This window comes from Dermacentor albipictus, chromosome 1 (assembly GCF_038994185.2).
Source record: "Dermacentor albipictus isolate Rhodes 1998 colony chromosome 1, USDA_Dalb.pri_finalv2, whole genome shotgun sequence".
Taxonomy (NCBI): Eukaryota; Metazoa; Arthropoda; class Arachnida; order Ixodida; family Ixodidae; genus Dermacentor; species Dermacentor albipictus.
The window spans coordinates 460480318-460501905 of NC_091821.1; the positions used below are offsets into that span (position 1 = coordinate 460480318).

General features: G+C 50.3%; 1 protein-coding gene across 1 annotated transcript in view; it reads right to left on the reverse strand.

Annotated features, from left to right (window-relative positions):
* Positions 1–21588, reverse strand: part of LOC135902807 (proline-rich protein 5-like) — a 58195-nt gene that overhangs the window by 21922 nt on the left and 14685 nt on the right. The window contains exon 2 of the mRNA XM_070537697.1: positions 1667–2061. Within this exon, the coding sequence (XP_070393798.1) occupies positions 1667–1965 (299 nt within the window). The 5' untranslated portion in view covers positions 1966–2061. The remainder of the gene's footprint in view (positions 1–1666; positions 2062–21588) is intronic.

The following is a 21588-nucleotide window of genomic DNA, read 5'->3' on the forward strand; positions in this document are numbered from 1 at the left end:
GATAGATCCAAAACGGCTGAAGTAAGCAAAGAATGCTATTTACATTAAAATGTAACGCTTGTACAAAGGCTGCAAACAAAGACAAACTATATACCGGTTGACTTTTTGAATCGTGTATCTCGGATATAAAACGCGATACAATTTTAACGCGATAGCATAAAGGACCCACCTGTCGCAGAAAATCTGTCACCGGCGTCCGGCACCGGCGTCCCTCTGAGCGAAAATTCCCGTATATATTTAGGTATACACATTTGCCATGCCTTGCTATACGACATGAGGTATGTGCCGTTTATATTGCCACACCATTTCATCACTAAAGTTGCGCATACCTTGTCTTAAGTTCTTGAGTAATTCCTATGAGTTTTGAGAATGACAGCCCACATCTGCTCAGCCTGAAATATTTGAAGTATGAAACAATAACAGAAACCTCAAAATTATATTATTGTTGTTGTTGTTGTTGTTTATTTATTTTTTGGTGTGGCTGTGCGCACCTTCGGGATCGGCGCAGGGAAGGGGTCTCATTTCTACCAGAAAGTTCACTTTCGAGCACGGCGTTCGCCGCCAGCGTTTTCCGATCAACATTACCGTTATATAAGCTGCAGTTCGTGGAAAGTTTGAAAAGAAGTCAAAATAACTCTGGATTCTATCGCGCTTTACTCTTAAAGCAGAGGCTTAAGCGTCCTTCAACTTTTTAGAGCGCAGCTCTTTGGCGTCCGTTCCTGGGTTTCGCGTCGTCGTCGGCGTTGTCGGCCTCGTAACCAGCTCCGCCCCCCTTCGCTGGAGTGGGAGACGAAGGACGCGAGCCGCGAATGGCGGAGACCAATGAGAGCGGCCCCTTCAGTGACGTGCGCGCGCGATGCTGGTGTCATGCGGACCCTCCTTACGGCTCAATGCGCACTCGTGTCTGGTCTCAGCCGATCCGCTCGTTTCGTACTATCGTCTGCTCGCGCCACAGCTCTCGCCCGCGCCTGTTTGGTTCTGTTGGGTCGGTCTCGTTCGCGCTTGTTTTGGTTGTTATTGTGTGAGATTGTTTCTTAATCTGATTGTATGCGCTATGCGAATTGTATAGTACTTTCTGGAAGCCATGCGGCACCAGCGATCACACTGGAACCTTTGACGAGTCATGTATAAACGCCGGCTCGCTTGATCCGCAGATCAGATTTTCGACCATTACCGACTCTACTACATGTCTCTCTCAAATTCTTTGCTTCAAAATATCGCGAAATGGAAACACGTATAGAGCTGCGCTCAAATTTCGCATTAGGGAGTATCGTAATCGTCGGATATTTTTCTTTTGCTTTTTTGAAATAGACGGTCTTGGTTTTCCCGTTGTAATATGCTGAATTTGCCTTCAATTATTCTTTTGTACATTTGGGCATGGTCATGGTATTTGTTTTATTCGCCGCGAGAGAAGCGATAGACCATGCCGAGAATACCTGGCTTTTTCACAAAGGGGCACGCAAACCGATCGATTGAGGAGAGTAACGGATAATATGGTCCAAATAATAATTAGCTGGGTGCCACTGTGCCTTAAGCTTTTATGTACTTCGATGCTTTTTTCTAGAAGTGAACAGGGCACACAGCGCGGCAGCCCTTCAAAGTGTTACACAGTCAGTTTCCGTACAACTTTCAATGTGCGAGTCATCTTTCTTGAAGGCTCACTCACCGCAGCCAATCACGGTTTTTGGGCAGCACACCTCCCGCAGCATTCAGCGTCGCGTACTTGTTGAGGGAGACCTTCGTTTCCGGCGCTGGACCAGGCGTCGTAGAAGCGGCAGACGCGAGGCCGCACGAGCTTTGCCTCCTGCCGCCACTGCGCAGCTCTTCGTGTTCAGGAACATCGGTCAGAGCAGCCCTCGACGCGGGCAGGGCGTTCCTGGGGCTCCTGTCGGTCGCCGCGCCTCCAGGAGGGGTGCTGTGCGTGCGACGATGCGCTCTGAAACTTCGGTTAAGGAGGTGCGACATCACTCCGAGCTCCGCTGGCCGCAAGCCAGAGGTGGCACGAACGCCGGAGTTTCCTTTTCTTCTCTCTGGCAGCGCGAGTATTAGCCGAGAGGCGTGCTGCGAGATAAGGCGGAATGCGAGGTGTCATTAGGTTTCGCACTTGAGCAGATTGCGCAGGGATATCTCGAGAGCAATGCAAACTACTACAACGGACGCCTCGTCTTCCTTCGGCGACACGCGCATTGCGCCGCCTTAAATACATAAAGTGCAGTGCGTGACAAGAGGAAAAGGCGTTGTCAAAACACGCATTTGAGAGCCACTCAGTCTAAGTAAAGTTAGATAATTTAGTTATACTTGCGCTTTTTGTATGAAAAACATCCTCTATGTCCATTCTTAATTCACGAGCAGTGTTTTCTGTTTGCACGTTGTAAAAGGAATGCTAAATATAATTCAGCAAAACCGACACTGCGTGCGAATAATCAAGGATGCGTACCCTCTTCCGTTGTTGAAATACAAGAGAAGACAGACAAAATGGGAAAAAGGGGAGGAAAGGCGGAGGTTAGTCAGTGCAAGTACCACTGGCTACCCTGTGCTAGGGAAAGGGTTAAAGAGAATAAAAGTAAAAAAAAGAAAAAAACAGAGAAATATTGACGCAGTAATGCAATGCTACGCGCTACAACATTCAAAGATGGTCGCACAATTCACAAGCCCTTAAAAACTTTAGCAAAGCCCTTAAGGCCTTGAGTGCCGAAACCAGTCTGTACCAGTGTCCTGGAACTTTTTCTTCTGCGAAGGGGCGATTGTCCAGTTTTTCGGGCGCGGTAACGAGCACATTGTAAACACGCATTGCACATTCTTGGCACATTGTAAAGGGGAGAGTCACAAAGAAGGTGCTCGATCGTCTCCTCGCAGCCGCAGGTGTCGCAAGTAGGGCTGTTGGTCATTCCAATGCCGAAGGAATACCAGTTTTTTTTTTTATTGATATGGTATAAGGAGATGTTGGCGCGCAATTTAAGGCGCCGGCTACTCCTTATCTCTTGGGTGGTTCCGTCATACATCATTCAGGGTTCACGGTTACATATCAAATAATCATTTCACACAAGCACCAGGACTTATAAAGCAACGTTTCCACAGGAAGACTATGGCAAATGTCTCCACACCTATGTAGTCGAAAGCCTCAAAAGTAGAAACGATACTGTCGCCTAATAACACATTTTCTAGTCAGCGGGTCAGCGGGTACATACAATATACATGGCAAATGTCTCCACACTTATGTAGTCGAAAGTCTCAAAAGTACAAACGATACTGTTGCCTAATAACACTTGCCTAATAATAAATATATTAGCACATACAGTCACAACAAAGTCGAAAGTCTCAAAAGTACAAACGATACTGCTGCCTAATAGCACTTGCCTAATAATAAATATATTAGCACATACAGTCACAACAAAGCAGTCAACATAACATAATTCCCAAACAGATGGATATATAGAGTCACATTGAAATGAACAGAACAATGAAAGCACTAATAGCGTCCAGTGATGCCGCTGTCTTCAAAGAAAGTCTTTAGTGCTTTTAAAGCGCTCTTCTGCAAGGCCGTTGTTGGCCAAGGGCCCAAAAGTTTCCTTAAACTGAAAGGTCTGCGGTCTAATTTACTTAGCGCTGATTTAAGTCGGCATCTTGGTGTATCGTGATGTGGGCAATCTAGAAGGAGGTGATATATATCTTCATCTACAAATCCGCAATCACATTCGGGGGTTTCCGCTCGGCCAATTCTGTGTAAGAAATGCTTTGTGTAGGCAGTGCCTAGCCTTAATCGATGAATAAGCGTTTCCATAGTTCTATCTAATGACAATGAAAATTTGAATTCAATAAATGGATCAATATGATATAAGTCAGATCTCTTAGAATTCTGGTCAAACCAAGTGTTCCTAGACATGTTGAAAGATGTTGTCCTTATAATGCAGCGTAATTCATTCTTTGATATTGGGAGTGGAGCCGTATCATCCTTCAGGTGCGCTTGTCGTGCTGCTTCATCGGCTGCTGTGTTGCCAGGAATGTTGCAATGCCCTGGTATCCACTGGAATGCTATTGCATGTTTTGCTTCGCTTGCCTTTGTGAGGTATTTAAGTGTTTCATATATTATACTGTCGCTGAATGTTTTCCCCTTTGTGCTGCAGAGTGATGTTAGAGCCGCCTGTGAATCGCTGAAAATTACCCATTTTTGCGCTTCTGTTGCTGAAAATATAAATTTTACCGCACAAGGGATTGCGAACAGTTCAGCCGTTGTGGACGAAGTCGCACGAGATAACCTAAATGATTGTTGTTCGTTGAGGTGCGGTATAATGAATGATGAAGTTGAAGAGGTTGCTGTACTAGAGCCGTCTGTATAGACGTGTGTGAATCCTGAATACCGCATATATATCTGGTATAGTGCTAGTTGTTGAGCAGCTTGAATGAACATGTCTCTTTTGCTGAATATCCCTTCTACTGACAATTCAATTTTTGGAACTGTAAGCAGCCATGGAGGATATTCGATGTCTGAGTTCCAAAATTCATTTTCTGGCAATATGTGAAGATTTTTTTGAATTTCTATATGAACATAACTTCTATCTCGTTTCATTATGTCTAGAGCCAATGGGTGGTTTTTATGCTGGGTTTGAAGGCGGAAATAATGCCGGCATGTTTCTGTAGTTCGCATAACTGGAAATGGTGATTGGCGAGCCTCAGCTATTACAAGAGAACTCGAAGTCGCTCGTGGAACTCCTAGACATAGGCGTAGTCCTCTAGCTAAAAGTCTTTGAAGTCTCTCTTCTGACGTGTGGGAAAGTCCGTGTAAGATGGGCGCGGAATATGCAATTTTTTGTCGTATTAATGCATTGTAAACAGTCAGCATGGACGATACTGATCCGCCCCATGATGTGCCTGCTAGTCTGCGAAGTTTGGAGATGCCACGCCGGGCCATAGGCGGCACGGAAGTGTTGGAACGTGGAGATGGACCATGAAAGCGATGATTTGTGACCAATAGACTCCAGAGCAGCACCGATAGCTGCGAGGTCTGCAGCCATTGATGATGTAATATTGTCACCCAGCTATTACAACTAAAACAGTTTACCACCAACAGATTGGCAAAAAAAAACGTCTGCCTTTCACGATGGCAGGTCCTCCGAGAGCGCCCGCGCAACCACGAACTTCGTCGTTCTCACCTTAAGGATCGCGTGTCATCACGTGCAAACTTATTTTGCGTCATTGCTCCCCTCTAAAAAGCGACCGGCCCGGTCGCTTCAAGGGCAGTGGGCGCGCACTATGGGCAAGAGTGCCAACATGAAAAGACAAAAAAACGTACAGGAATGTACACAATGCTGAAGCGATTTGTGAGGGTTGCTTAGCCCTCGCGTTCGTAGTACGGCTTCATCCGTACTACGTGGACGACTTCAGCACGGTTCGAACCAGGATCAGAGCTTTGAGGCACTATACCTCGTAGTTCACATCATTGAGGCAGCGTACAACATCAAAGGGGCCGAAATAACGGCGCAACAATTTCTCTGAGCGCCCACGGTGTCGGATAGCTGTCCACACCCACACGCGGTCGCCTGGTAAGTACGGTACATTCCGTCAGGTCCGGTTGTAACGGCAGGCGTCAGCATTCTGCTGGGTGCGGATGCGATTCCGAGCAAGCTGGCGAGCTTCGGCGGCTTTCTCGACGAAATCTTCAGTGGTGTCATTCCGTGTGGCTCCGTGGTCTACCGGGAGCATGGCGTCTAAGGGGGTTGTAACACGACGTCCGTAAACAAGCTCGAATGGTGTAAACTCAGTGGTCTCCTGCGCAGCGGTATTGTATGCAAACGTGACGTATGGCAAAATTTCATCCCATGTTTTGTGTTCCACATCAATGTACATGGAGAGCATGTCGGCTTATGTTCTGTTTAGGCGCTCTGTTAAGCCGTTAGTTTGGGAATGATAGGCTGTGGTCTTTCGGTGGTCAGTGTGCGTCAGTGTGACTTGTTGCAATGATTGCGCTGTAAACGCTGCACCGCGGTCAGTAATGAGTACAGCGGGTGCACCGTGACGAAGCACGATGTTGTGAACGAAGAAGCTGGCGACTTCAGCAGCAGTTCCCCGTGGCACAGCTTTCATCTCCGCATAGCGAGGTAAACAGTCATTAGCCACGATTATCCACTTATTTTGCAAGGATGCCGTGGGGAACGGCCCAAGAAGGTCCATTCCCACTTGCTGGAACGGCGCCGGAGGCGGATCCAAAGGCTCCAAAGGAGGCCGGCGGGGTCCAAAGGAGGCCGGCGGGGTCCAAAGGAGGCCGGCAGGCTTGACGGGTGGAACTTTACGCCTCTGACAGTCACAGCACGTTCACACATAGCGCTGAACCGACAAAAATAGGTGTGGCCAATAGCATTTTTCCGTATGCGCGCTAATGTCCTCGCGAAGCCTAAGTGGCCGGCACAGGGATCGTCGTGACACGCCTGTAAAACTTCCGCGCGCAGTGCTGTCGGGATGACGAGAAGGAACGTTTCCTGGCTATTCTCGAAAGTTTTCTTGTACAGGACATAATTTCGCAGACAGTACGACGTCAATCCTCGTGAAAGTGGGGGTGGGACAACAACGTCAGCTCCGTCAAGATATCGAATGACTGGAAGCAGCTCAGAGTCTGCACGTTGATAGTCAGCCATGTGCACCACGTCGACGACACCAAGAAACGGCAAATCTAGCTCGAAGTCGGATGATGTCAAGGGAATAGGAGAACGTGACGAGCAGTCAGCGTCGCTATGGTTATGACCGGATCTGTTGACAACAGTTATGTCGTATTCCTGGAGGTGAAGGCTCCAACGAGCGAGGCGACCTGACGGGTCTCGTATGTTGGCAAGCCAGCAGAGCGAGTGGTCATCACTGATCGCGTGAAATGGCCGGCCGTATAAGTAGGGTCGGAGCTTTCTGATGGCCCACACGACTGCTAAGCATTCTTTTTCGGTCGTTGAATAATTAGCTTCTGCTTTTGTCACACTACGACTCACATACGCAATTACACGTTCTGCGCCATCTTGCCACTGAACCAGAATAGCCCCGAGTCCTACGTTGCTGGCGTCGGTATGTATTTCAGTTGCCGCGGTGTCATCAAAATGCGCCAGCACTGGAGCGGATTGAAGGCGTTTATGCAATTCGGTGAAGGCCTGCCCTTGGTTTTCTGTCCACGCAAAGGGCATATCTTGTCGTGTTAGTCTCGCGAGCGGTTCAGAAATCCTTGAGAAGCCTTCAACGAAACGGCGGTAGTAAGCGCAGAGGCCCAGGAACCGCTGAACAGCCTTTTTATCTTTAGGATAAGGAAACTCGGCAACGGTAGCGAGTTTTTCTGGGTCTGGTCGTACTCCTTTGGAGCTGACCACGTGGCCTAGAAACTTGAGTTCCTGGAAGCCAAAGTAACGTTTTTCAGGCTTGATGTTCAGGTTGGCGTTGCGTATTGTGGTAAGGACACTTCGTAGCCAGACGAGATGTTCATCGAACATGCTGGAAAACACAACAACGTCGTCTAGGTACACTAGACACGTCTGCCACTTTAAACCAACGAGTACAGTGTCCATCATTCATTGAAACGTAGCAGGAGCAGAATAGAGACCGAAAGGCAGCACTTTGAATTCGTACAGCCCATCGGAAGCCACGAAGCCGGTTTTTTTCAAGGTCACGCTCATCCACTTCGATTTGCCAGTAGCCTGGCTTTAGGTCTAGCGAAGTAAAGAACTGAGCATGACGCAAACGGTCCAAAGCGTCATCGACCGTGGCAGGAGATAAAGGTCGTGTTTGGGGACCCGGTTAAGCCGTCTGTAGTCAACGCAGAAGTGGAGTGTGTTGTCTTTCTCTTCTACTTGTACGACAGGCGATGCCCACGGACTTGTCGGCGGCTGCATGACGTCATCATTTAGCATTTCTTAACTTGACGCTTAATCGCATCCTGCTCCAGAGGTGACACGCGATACGGATGCTGACGAACAGGCCGCGCCGACTCATCTGTAACAATCCGGTGTTGCGTAACGGAAGTGCGCTGGACTTTGGATTCCGTGGAAAGACAGCCGGAAAATTCTGTCAGTAGGCCCAGCAGTTGACCTTCTGTACAGCTGCTAAGTCAGCATTAATGTGTACGCGGGTATTCAGGCTGGCATGAGCTTTTGCATCCGGTGAAGCCACTTGTAATGTGCCGATGTCTGAGAAGTCAGAAATGTCGTTCAGGAATGCCACAGCTGTACATTGAGGGACGTGCTGATACTCATGGCTGATGTTTGTCAACAAAACTTGCGAGCACTTATGCTGTATTCGAACAAGGCCCTGGGCGATGGAGATGTATCTTTCGAGCAGCAGCGGGATATTTGCATCGGCAATACCCTCACAGCCGTCGAATGCGTCGCAGGTGACGAGGGTCAATACGCTGCTCCTTGGCGGCACCATCATGCTCTCGTTGCTCCCTGCTAAGGCCTGCGCCGTCGAAAACTTTACCCGCGACTTTTGTAAGTTAATCACAACTCCATTAGCCTGCAGAAAGTCCATTCCCAGAATTAGGTCCCTCGAACAGCTTGGGAGGATAACGAAATCTCCTAGGTACGTAAACCCACGAATGCTCACTCGCGCTGTGCATCTTCCTACCGGGGTTAGCAGAGGGCCTCCTGCAGTGCGAATCTGCGACCCAGTCCACTCGGTAGAAACTTTCTTCAGCTTGCAGACAAGGTCCATGCTCATAACTGAGGTGTCTGCTCCAGTGTCGATTAACGCCATTATTTCTACGTCGTCTATGGTGACGGGAATGTTCGACGTAACTACCTCTCGTAAGGTGTTGGTCTGTACGTCTGCGTCGTTCTGTTTCCGTCGTTGTCGTCGTAGTGGAGGATCTTGCGGACGGTCGTCGTCAGCGGACTCACCTCCGGAGGTCGCTGAACTCAGTTTTCCCGACCCGCCGGGCTAGGCGAGCGGCGTGTCAGAGCGCCGCGGGTAAAGGCTTGGCTTGGTGATGGTGACCTGTAACGAGCAGGAGACGAGGAACGGGTTTCCTGCCATCGCTGATCAACATTGCGATGATTCGCGACCGAACTCTCTATTTCCGGCAGCCGCTCACCAGGTCGTGGACGAGGCGCATTCGGTGAGAATGCACAGAGCCCTACATGACGATAAGCACACATTCTGTAGATGTGTCTGGCTTCGCCACAATGAAAACAAAGGGGCGTGTAGTCTGTGGTGCGCCAGACTTTGCTCTTCCTAGTCCTTGCTTCGGCGATGTGCGGTGGGCTGCGAGGCGGCCTGAAGCTTACGTCCATTTGTTGAGTGGGGTGTACCATGCTGCACGCACTTCTACTACTGCGCTGTCACCCCGGTAGGAAGATGCACAGCGCGAGTGAGCATTCGTGGGTTTACGTACCTAGGAGATTTCGTTATCCTCCCAAGCTGTTCGAGGGACCTAATTCTGGGAATGGTGGCGGACGGCGCACTGCTTCAGCGTAACTCATTTCGGCATGCGGTCCCTGCTGTGGTGCCTCGTACTGTCCAGGCATATGGACGGCCTGTCGGACCTCGGCGCGCACCATTTCCACAATGGAAAGTTGTCCCACAGGGGACGTGGTCGTCTGCATCTTCTGCAGTTCCTCCTTGACGACAGCCCTGATGAGTTCTCGCAAGGCACCAACTTCGTTACCGAGGGTAACGGCAAAGAGCTCCCTTGAAATCATGGCGTCGCGGTTGTTTTGCCTGGCCCGCTGTTGAAGGGCCTTTTCCATAGTAGTCGCTTCGTCATGGAACCCTGCAAGTGTCGTCGGCGGATTTCTTATGAGGCCAGCAAAGATTCCCTCTTGGACGCCGCGCATGAGATGGCGCACCTTCTTTGTTTCAGTCATAGAAAAGTACGCACGTCTGAAAAGCCGATTCACGTCTGCTACGTACGCCGTCACTCGCTCATTCGGGCCTTGAATTCTTGCCTCCAACGCTAACTCCGCCCTCTCCTTCCTGTCCGCCCTGGCGAAGGCATTGAGAAACTCTCTACGAAATTCTTCCCATGACGTCCGTGTCGCCTCGTTGTTCTCAAACCATGTTTTCGCGGAATCCTCAACAGCGAAGTACACGTAGCGTAGCTTACGCTCGCGGTTCCAGTCGTTGAGGTTTGCAACCCGGTCAAAATGGTCAAGCCAGTCATCGGCGTCCTCTGAAGCACTTCCGTGGAATAGATTCGGCGTCCGGATGTGATAGACGACAACGTGCGATGCTGCAGGAGTGGCAGGAGGTGGTAGGTTCGTCATTCTAGTTCGTTTCGCTAGCAGGCCGTGCTGTGGCTGGAGTCCCTGGAGACGTCGGCTGGCACGTACGTGCACAGGGGTAAGCTCGGCTGGACTACTCGCCGGGTTTAGGTCTGGGATATGCTCCGGAGATCTTAACATCGACCGTACCCCGCACCTCCACCAGAAATGTCACCGAGCTATTACAACTAAAACAGTTTACCACCGACAGATTGGCAAAAGAACGTCTGCCTTTTACGATGGCTGATCCTCGGAGAAAGCGCGCGCAACCAAGAACTTCATCGTTCTCGCCTTAAGGGTCCCGTGTCATCACGTGCAATCTTATTTTGCGTCAATAGGAGACGTTTTGTATTTGAGGGTGAAAGATTTTGTGGGAATTACCACTCCTTCAGTTGAAATTTTAGAGTAGACAGAACCGTCCTTGTAAACGGGGATGCGTTCTTTGTGCTTGTCATGTAGGAATGGAAGCACGGTTTGTTTGAGGTCGAAAGATGACATCTCCGTTTTCTTTTTGATGTCGGGAATGACAAGGGTCTGGAGTGGATGCAGGCACCACAGCCGTAGAGATGGTCGTGCTGCAGTCGTGAAATTTGACGGTAATGTTCTACGGTTGGCGCCTGCTAAACGCTGAACGAGGTCGAGCGGAAGGAAGAGAGGCCAGATGATGCGATGTAAGTCGGGCGAAGTGCCTGATGTGCATCCTTAAGGCATCGACGTTCTTATACGTATTGATGGGGTCGTCATGCGCGATGGCTGTTGTTGCTGCCTTGGATGCACACCTGGGAAGGCCAAGACTAATTCGCAAAGCTTGAGCTTGCACAGGCTGGAGGGCACGAAGGCTGGTCTTGCTGGTCCCACCCAGTACAGGTAAGCAAACTATAGCGTAGGAGACCTAGGAACAGTGCGTTATAGAGTTAGAGCGTTGCACTCACAGACGCACCGCCTCACTTTTCCGCAAGAAATCTGAGTACGTGGGTTATCATGACTGGTTTCCTTTTTAGGTAGGAGACATGAGGACTCCAGGAGGGGTCCCGACCTATTACCGCTCCTAAAAAGAGATGCGTCTTCTCGCAGGCAATAGGCTGTCCACTAATTCTGACAACGTTCGGCCTCATTGCGTTGCGCGTGAAAGCGGAGGACACCTCGACACCTCGTGCTCGAAGATAACCTGATGTTAGTGTCGCCGCTTTTTGGAGTCTGGCGCACACCTGAAGACGCGTCGGTCCTGCTGACCAAATCGTCTGCATATATCGGCACATGGACGGATTGCAGAAGGGTATGAGCCAAGTCGATGACCACGAGGTTAAAGTGGGGATCAAGACTCCGCCTTGTGGTACGCCACGCTAGGTGTGCTGTGATAACGCAGCATCCTCTGTTTAAACAAAGAACCACCTGTCCTTCGGGCAGCTGAGCATCTTTCGAAAAACAAGGCCACCTAGGGCGACATCGCCCAAGGCGTTCAGGAGGATTCGATGGGTAACGTTGGCATAAGCGCCTTTAACGTACAGGAACATCGCCGCTGACAGTCTCCTTAAGCTTTTTTTCGGGCTGAACAACGAAACAAGATCTATGACTTTGTCCACAGAAGAGCGTCCGCGTGGGCTCGACTTCCATGTAGCACGAACCACTCCTTCACGCCATGAATTGTTGTACACGTCTAGAAGTGGATGCCGGGCTGCTTGACCGAGGTTGCCAAGAGCTGCGTATGTCACCCCGTCAGGCCCAGGCGATGAGGAATGTTTTCACGCTGCTAACGCCGCTTGCAACTCCTCGATGGCAAAGAGATTTTCCACACGAGAATCCCGCGAGATTGGAACGTCATGGGATAATGTGCGGGGAACGAGGACGGTAGATTAGCAACCTTCAAACAGAAGTCCTCCGTTACGTCGATCTATCGGCGACCTTGGCAGAGAGCCAGGCATTTGAATGGGTGGTGTTGTTGCGGTGATGTTCGAAGACCGCCCACCGTTCCCCATATATGTGACAGGGGGCTTATGCGGATCAAGTGAATCCCAGAAAGTATTCCATCTTAGAGACTGCAGGGAGTTGATCTGACACTGGATCTTCTGTATGCATCTTGCCTCCCTTAGGTCGTAGATGGGCTTGGTGTGCCTGTACCTTCGTACCGTGCGATGGCGAATTGCCTGAAACGGCTCCAATTCTTCTTCGAATTCAGAAAATTTAGGAATAGGCCTAGAAATTCTTGTGGATTCTTGAGAATCGTCGCTAATTAGCTCCTCGATGTTGCCAGGTAGACAGTGCTGGATCCTTTCACAATTCTGCTTCATGAGCAACGTGTATTTAGGCTAGTCGATGCATTGAAGAACTCTGGTAGAGTATGACTCGCGCATGCCGTTGATAATAAATTATGTTGGAACGTGGTCACTACCATGCATTTCGTTGTCCTGAAACCATTTCACACTGGCAATGAGGCATCTTCAAAGAAATGTTAAGTCCAGGTAGCTGCTGTATCTCAATCCTCATATAAAAGTGGGACTGCCATCATTTAGGCAGCAGAGTTCATTGTCCGACGCGAAGGATAGCACTCGGCTTCCTCGACAAGCCATCTTTAAGCTACCCATAGCGAAGGATGCGCATTGAAATCGCCGGTAATAATCCATGGTCGAGGTTTTATAGTGAGGCATACGTACTGATTGTCGTCATCAGGTGCTACTGTCCTTAAAACATACGCGAAATCGAATCTGACGCAAACAATGACCTTGCTGCGATCGCTACAGGTGGCAGACACGAAAGCTTCGTATTCCGATAGGCGGATGGCGCTCTCAACGTTTGGCTCACAAATGACGTTGATCGGAATTTTGTTCTTAAAGACAGGGGGACGAAAATCCGAAATACGGGATTTAAGGACTCTGGCAATGCACTGGCAGATAGACTCATTCCTTGACTTCTTTAAAAGACGAGTGCAGAGGAGCAGCCATGGTGCTTCTCAAGACCGCGGTCAGTGCCGGATTCAGGGCATCCAGTATTTGAAATGCACCTGGAGCCGCCGGTATGCGAATGGCAGTCAGTAGTACTTGTAGCGTGTTCATAAGGGCTCTTATTATGGTGACAACTTGTTTGTCCTCGTCTTGGCTGCTGTCAGAAGATTAATCATGATTCGGCGAGCGTGCTACATCTTGTTGCTCCGCTGGTTGGTCTAGCCGTGGCAATGGCGGCTACTCCTCGCAGGATGCAATGATAGCGGAGATTTTCTGCTTAGGATCCTCGTTGAAACTATTGCTAGTTGTCTGTGTAAGTGTGTGGACTGTCAGTAGAATCGGTGCATCCTTAGCAATAGCACTGGATTTCCTAGATCTTCGGTGATGTGAACGCTGACGCCGCAATTTAGCGGCAGCCTCCCTGTGCGAGGAACCATCCCTGACCCTTTGCCTCAAGACTTTGATCTCATTTTTCCCATGTGGATAACTCTTCGAAGATGCATCGCGAGAGCCTTGACAATTGGCCAGCTTTTGGTTTTCTGCACGACAGGCGTCGGAGGTGTGTGACTCAGAGCATCGTCAGTACACGGCAGCATTTGTGCAAACCGCACTAAGGTGCGCTTCAGTGCCGCTTCAGTGCCGGAAGTGTCAAAGAGAATACGCATAAATACAAGAAGTGTTATATGCCGCTATCAATCCTTTCGACAGGGTTGACACATTGTTCTCAGCTACGTCGCATATGATGCAACTGCTTCCCACGCCTCTCGCAATTCTTGCTGATAGAGAGTTGCCACGACCTAGCAGTTCCTTATCAATATTTTATGCGAAGCATATTACGAGGGCTCAACCCAGCTCCTCAGGCGCGGCGGTGTCGCCTTCAATACCACGTGACACCGTGACGTCACGACAGAGGAGAAACGGCGCTCCAACTCGCGCCGTCGCTCGCGGCGTCGCCCCCCGCATCGGACGCGGTGAGCGTCGAGCAACGCAGCGTTCGGCGCGACAACGAAATGTGCGCCTGAGCAAGCGCCGCACGCCTGAGCCGACGCCAACGACACCGGCTTTTCTGCGACACGACCTCCTTAGGGGGAACGCCAGGGGGCGCCGAGTAGTGCGGACGCGCAAACATCGGCTCCTGCTTTTTCAAATGATTTTGGTGAATGTTTTTGACAAATCCTGGAAAGTTGTGCATCATTCTACGCAGTATGTAGCAAGGAACCAGCCCATACCGGACTCTTGTCAACAGGTGAGCTTTTCGACAATTTGAGAGACTTTGAACTACCGAGCAAGGTGTTCGTCGGCTCACTCTACCGAACGCAGCCCAGCGTCGGCGCGGCGTCCATGGCAAGCCACGGCCTACTCGGCGTTGTGGGGCGAAATGCCCGAAGTTGAGATGGTGGAAGGGGTCGAGATCGACCCCGCCGAAGCAAATTGCCCGGGCTGGACCACAGCAGTGGGCAGAAACAAGAAGGCTCGACCGGAGACGCCGAAGTCGACGGCCAGCACGGAGACGCACAATGGCGGGAAAGGTGGCCGCCGCACGGCCACCCGACAGAGCGCGATGAAGCAGCTCGCGAACGCCTCAAGACTCCCGAAAATGCCTCGGGACCATATACGCATCATCGTCAGACCAAGAGGAGGCCTCGACGTTAAGAAAGTCAGTACGATTCGACTAGCCCAAGCTTTGGCCATGGCGGCGGCCTTAGCTCCGGACGAAGTGGGTGAAGATATCATTTGCCCCAACGCTGCTCAGAACATTCTGGTCGTTTCTACGCCGGTGAGAAAAAACGCGTGTGCCTACGCGTCCGTTCAGCAGATACACCTCAGGGAAGGCAAGTACGACGTGGCAGCTTATTTAGCCGCCTCGGACAACACATGCAAGGGAGTCGTTCGCGGGGTCGATGCCGACTTCAGCGATGCTCAGCTGCGGACCATGATTGTCAACCAACGGAACCCGAAAGCGCTCGAAGTGAGACGCATCAAGAGTACTACGACGGTGGTGGTGCTCTTCGAAGGTATGAGAGTGCCGAACTACGTCATGTGTGGCGCGGGCATGCTGCCCTGCACGCTATACAGAAGACAAGTGGAAGTATGTTACAACTGTGGCGATTTGGGACATCGAGCTGATGTGTGCCCGAACCCAAGCAGAAAGAAATGCAGGGGATGCGGTGTAGCCTCCCCAGCCGAGGATCATCAGTGCACGCCAAAGTGTTCCATCTGCGGGGGTCCTCACCTCACCGCGGACCGCAAGTGCAAGCAGCGATTCCAGCTGCCCTACATAGTACGACAAAGGCGACGACGGCGCAGGCGCGCCAAGATGTCACAGGTGGCCCAGGAAGTTCGTTCACGTGACTTCAGTTTGACAAGCGCGCCTGGACGTGCGCGTTCGCTGACTCCAGCGGATCGTCAACGCAGCCTCTCCAGAGGGCGCCCCCGGTCTCGCTTCAGGGACCGCTCCCACTCCAGAGGACCTTCCCACTCCAAGGGGCGTTCCCAATCCCGGGCGCACATCCAGGAAGGACCTGGACCCTCATGGGCGGACCGAGTCAAGCCCAAGACTAACAAGGCGCCAACAAAGGTAACGCAGGTAACATTGCCAGAGCATAGGGAAGACCCCCGAGTAACACAGCTCTTGCAAGAAAACGCTAACCTGAAGGCAGAAATTCAAAAGATGAAGGCCGATTTCGAGGCCTTTCGGCAAGCAAACCTACAGCAAAGGCAAGAGTCCTCTTCGGCAAGCGGATAAGTGCAGGCGCGTACTGCTAAACGTAGGGCCACGTCCTCGCAGGAGGCAGCCGAAGAAACTGCCACGACGGAGGCAGCGATGCAACGCTCGCTGGACCGTTTACAAAAATCATTGAATGAATTGATCAAGGGCAATCAAATGCTGCTCTTCAGAGTACAAGTTCTAGAAAACGTGCAAACTAAGCGCGCTGAACCCAGTGAGTATGGAAGTCGCTCCAGCGGCAGCTAGAGAAGCTACAGGTAGCGTCATAGAGGCCCTCTCGAGCCTTAACAATGGCGGGCCACACTAAAGAATTTATCATATGGCAGTGGAACTGCGCCAGTTTTCAGAGGCGAAAAGCCCCACTGCAGCAACTTATCGCGACACAGTCGAACAAACCACATGTTATCTTACTACAGGAAACTAGAACTGAAATTTCGTCATTTCCAGGTTACCGAGCTATCTCGGCAACCGGAAAGGGCAAACTCGGCCTGGCGGTCCTAGTTGCAAAGAAGTGTTCCTTTCAAGAGCACAAATTGCAGTTGGGCAGCACGAGGGCGGAGGTAATGCTTATCGAAATCATTCCCAGCAGCTGGCTTAAAAACAGCGTTTTCATTTTAAACATTTACAGTTCCCCGAGGGACCGTCACCAGGCATTCTTATCGATTATAGCCAAGGCGGCGGCGAAAGCAAGGGATGCTCCACTTGTGGTAGCTGGAGACTTCAACGCGGCGCATCAGGCGTGGGGTTATCTGAGACACTCCCCTAAAGGAATAAATCTACTTCAAGCGGTTACAAACTGCTCATTAGAGCTAGTTACGGACCCACAGTTTCCCACGCGCAACGGTAATTCAGTCTCGCGGGACACCACGCCGGATCTGGCCTTTGTTAAGAATGCCACCTCTGTTAGTTGGCACAATAAGCAAGAAAACCTGGGAAGTGACCATTTTATTGTGGAGATTTCTCTGGAAGTTGCCGCAGCCCCCCTTAGGGCGTTCACCGTAGTAGACTGGGACGCCTTCCGTAAACGCCGGGGAGAGGACTTGGAGGAGTACGAGTCCTTCGAAGACCTCTTAAGGAGAATCAAAGAGGACGTCAAGGCTGTTACTAAAACAGTCGAAACTGATTTAAAAATAAGCAGGATGGATGCGCACTTGGCGCACCTGGTAGAGGGCAAAAACTCATTACTCGCCAGATGGCAAACAGAGGCTCAATCGGAGGCTGCGTAAGAAAGTAGCGATGATAAATCGTGAAATCGAAGCGTATTGCCAAGAATTGAGCAAGCAGCAATGGAACGAGGTTTGCTCGGCAGTCGACGGACAGATGCGTACGGGAGGCAAATGGAACCTCCTGAAACAACTGTTAGATGACTCCCAATCCAAAAGCAATCAGGCCCTAGCTGTTGATAGAATAATTCATAATCTTAAAGGAAAGGGGCTAACAGATGCAGACATACTTCAGAGCCTAAAGGACAGGTATCTCCCCCTAGGCCCCACGGGGAACGAGGACTACCCAGAGTATACAGGCGAAACCATGGAGGAGCTTGATGCCCCGGTGACTAAAGCGGAAGTCAGAAAGGTGCTACACGAGCTAAACGGCCGCTCGGCGCCCGGGCCGGATGGCATCTCCAACAGACTCCTGCGTAACCTCGATGAGAAATCAATTGAGAAGCTTACGGAACAGATAAACCGCACGTGGGAAACTGGCTGGGTGCCACAGGACTGGAAAACGGCCTCTGTTGTCCTTATCCCGAAAGCAGGTAAAACACTGACACCCGAGAACCTTAGGCCAATCTCACTCACGTCCTGCGTGGGCAAGATGGCTGAGCACGTCTTCCATGAGAGAGTAACGAGATACATCGAGGAACGAGAACTGTTCCCGTGTAACATGGTAGGCTTCAGGCCCTCTCTATCCGCGCAAGACATCATGCTTCTCATCAAAAGGCAGATTATCGACGTGAACACCAGGGATGTTAGAGGCATTTTAGCGTTAGATCTCGCCAAAGCCTTTGACACCATCACACACAGATTCATTCTGGAATCCATCTCGCACCTGAACTTAGGGAAACGCTTTCACGCTTATGTCAGCTCTTTCTTAAGGGACCGTAAAGCCACTATTAAAATCGGTCAACTAAGATCCGACGAGTTCAAGTTAGGGGCTAAGGGCACTCCGCAGGGTGCAGTAATATCACCCCTCCTTTTCAATATAGCGATGAAAGGCCTCTCGGAAAGACTGGCTAGGGTCGAGGGCACGAATCATGCGCTCTATGCGGACGACATCACCGTTTGGACCGGTGGGGGGTCCGAGGGGGCCGTGGAGCGTGCCCTTCAGGAGGCCTTGGATATTACGGAAGAGTACTTAAAAGGGGCGGGACTCTGTCTATCACCCTCAAAGTCAGAACTACTGCTTTATAGACCGGATCGCAGGGGCAAGAGGCACTCTACCCCTCTCGAACAGATTCCTATTAACCTATACGCAGAATCTGGTCAGATGATTCCTAGAGTCGAATCGGTCAGGATTCTAGGTCTGATTCTAAATGCAAAGGGAAGCAACAATCAAACTGTTGTCCGCGTCAAGGCAAAAACGGAAAACATGCTCCGATTAATCACAAGAGTCTCGAACCGCAGAGGCGGCCTCAGTGAGAGCAATCTTCTTAGGCTGTATCATGCGTTCCTGATGAGTCACATAAACTACGTAGCATCGGCGCTCAATTGGTCCCGCTCGGAGGAGGCCAAAATTGATGCGCTGATGAGAAAAAGCATTAAACACATACTGGGAATTCCCACTAGCACCAGCACGGAGAAGCTCCTACAATTAGGGGTTCACAATACCCTGACGGAGGTAGTCGAAGCGCAAAGAACGGCACAAACCGTCCGCCTCTCGTCTTCGAAGGCAGGCAGAAGCATATTAATGTCCGCAGGTCTAGCCCCCTTGGCAGTCGACGAGAATGCCATCATGCTCTCTCACGCCGTTAGAGCAACCTTTCAAGTTAGCCCTTTCCCTCGGAATGTACACCCCCAATATAATGCAGCTAGACGCAAGGCACGAGCCCGCTCTCTCATTGACTTTACGCACAAAAACCTGCAATTAACCACCTATGTAGATGCTGCCCAGTATGGGCGCACGGATTCATTTGTAGCTGTTGTAGCTGATCCTCATGGGAAAATTCTTAATGCAGCTTCGGTAAGACACACCACGGTAGCGGCGGCTGAACAGTCTGCCATCGCGCTAGCTATGAATGACCCCTCGCGGCCTTACATCCACACTGACTCGAGATCAGCCATACGAGCGTTTCTATCTGGCCTAATCTCAAAAGAGGCGGCGGCTATAATCAAGCAAAGACCGCCTGATGCTATTCACACTATTGCATGGTTCCCGGCGCACATGGGATCCAATGTACATTCCAGCAAACCCAACCCGAATGAGCTAGTTCATGACCAGGCGCGAGGTCTAAGATTCCGCAATGGTCCTGATACGCTAAGCAGTCGGGATTGTGAGCATAACTCTGATCCTCTACTCTCTTTTAATGAAATAGTTAAGCACTATCAGCTTGGGCGCAGGCAATTCCCGCTGCCACACCCACAGCTAACCAGACCTCAATCTTCCACATTGAGAATGTTACAAACGGGATCTTTCCCTTCGAGAAGAAAGTTTAGCCGCTTTGCTCCGGACATCGACCCACACTGCCCCGAGTGCAATGAAGAGTATTGCTCGTTAGCACACATGCTCTAGCAATGCCTTGCGTTACAAAACGCATATTTTAATCAACAAGAGGACTGGGAAGAGGCCCTTAAAAGCGGCGATCCCCAGGACCAACTAAGGGCTGTCCAAAGGGCCCGCGAACGGGCGGAGGACCATGGTCTTCCGGCCCCAACGTGGGAGCGGCCCGCAACTACGACTTAGTAGTTCCTTAGGACCTTAATAAAGTTTGTTGACTGACTGACTGACGACCTCCTTAACGCTGTCGCGTTAAAATAAAGGCTAGTATGCTTCGCATCCTGGGCTTAACCTTAGCTAAGCCACAGCCATTTTTTTTTAACATGCCTGCTTTGTGCCGAGTCCCCGAATTAATTCCTCGCTCTCGTTTTCACAACACATCGCCTTTCGTTAGCGTTTCTTGTGTTGGCATTTCGCACACATGCTCTGGGAGTTAAGACCCGGGCGAGCCTGCTTCAGGAAGTTCCTTGATTTGCGCTCACGTGTCACATGTCAACTACCGATGCCTCACAGATAAAGCGCACTCGCTTTTTCCCTGATAACGTTTTAATAGGAAAGTGCTCATTTGTTGACAATATCAGGGCGTCGATGTTTTTTGTTATCAGTCATGGTATTACAGTCTCTTGGTTCGACTCTAGGGATCCATTCAGGAAAACGTTTTGACGGAGCCATTCCAGCATTATAAGTTTACTCCTGTGCTGTCACAACGCCACAGCTGGATTTGTAAACTAACAAGTAAAAAGGTTCGGAAGAAAAGTGGTCATCAGGAGTGGTTAAAGGACTACTGTCATGATTTTGGGCAATTTCTTTTTTAACAATGTTCGCGATCATGGAACCTAAGAACATAAAGGCAAACCCCAGAGCACCCGAAATGATTTACTCTAGTTGCGTCCGTACGACCACTCTCAGTTTCATTTCTCAGGACATTTCTCAGGATGTATATGTGGGATGATGCCACGATACAGAATGTGGTCACGTGTGAGCAAGCTATTGCGACGTTTTACCACTTGCTAAGGCTGGCTCTCTATGCAGCTACTCACTATGCTCCCCAATGTAGCAGCGTAATAGACCACCGAGCGAGCCGGAGCGAGTTCAGAAACGACTAGATGTTCTGGTCCATCTTCCGCGTTGGAACGTCACGATATAGAACCTCCTGAAATACGAAACCGTAACTGGTTGTAGAAAATTACTATACCAATGTATTTCGGGCGTGGCTTGTCAGCCTAGTTTCTAGGGTTTTGTCGTCGTGACAGCTTATTTAAAAAAAGAAAAAGAATTCGCCATGAACCGTCGCGGGATGAATCTCGATGTTACTTGAAGCATTGGATCAATGTAGCGAAACACGATACGGCAACACTCCGCGTAAGAGGCCACACTCCTCTCTCGCGCATTTGTCTGGACACGCTGCGCCATCTAGCGATGCTGCTGCGATATATATGTTGAGACAATCTTGTCGGGATATATATGAAGATGGTTCGATTCCGCCCAGCCCCAAAAAAAATTTAAAAGGGGTTCTTTTTTTCTTATCTGTCTCATTGACCAGCGGCACGTACCCAGTGACTCAAGGTTGCATTAGAAAGATTCATTGAAATGCGCCACTTATCCAGTGACCCTATGAAGCAGTCAAAGATGTTGATGAGCGGCAACCACACCCGATGGCACATACCCAATAACAAGTTCTCGTGAAAGAGGTTCACTGAAGGTACCCAGCAATCCACGTTCCCGGGAACACAGTCGGATACATAGACGCACAGATAGGCAAACAGACACACACCATAAAGTGCATGAAGCTTCCTAAGAATGTTACTCGCATTAGTAAGCGCATTAGAAATGAACAGTCTAAATTGTCCTGCCGGTATTCCTTCAATAGCGCGAGAGCCGCGAAAGAAGATGCGACATTCATGCTTACCATCAGCGAAGCCGGAGCAGCAGATAGCGGGCGCCGTTACAAAAAGACGACGGCGGCAGCCGTGAGAGGTTTCTA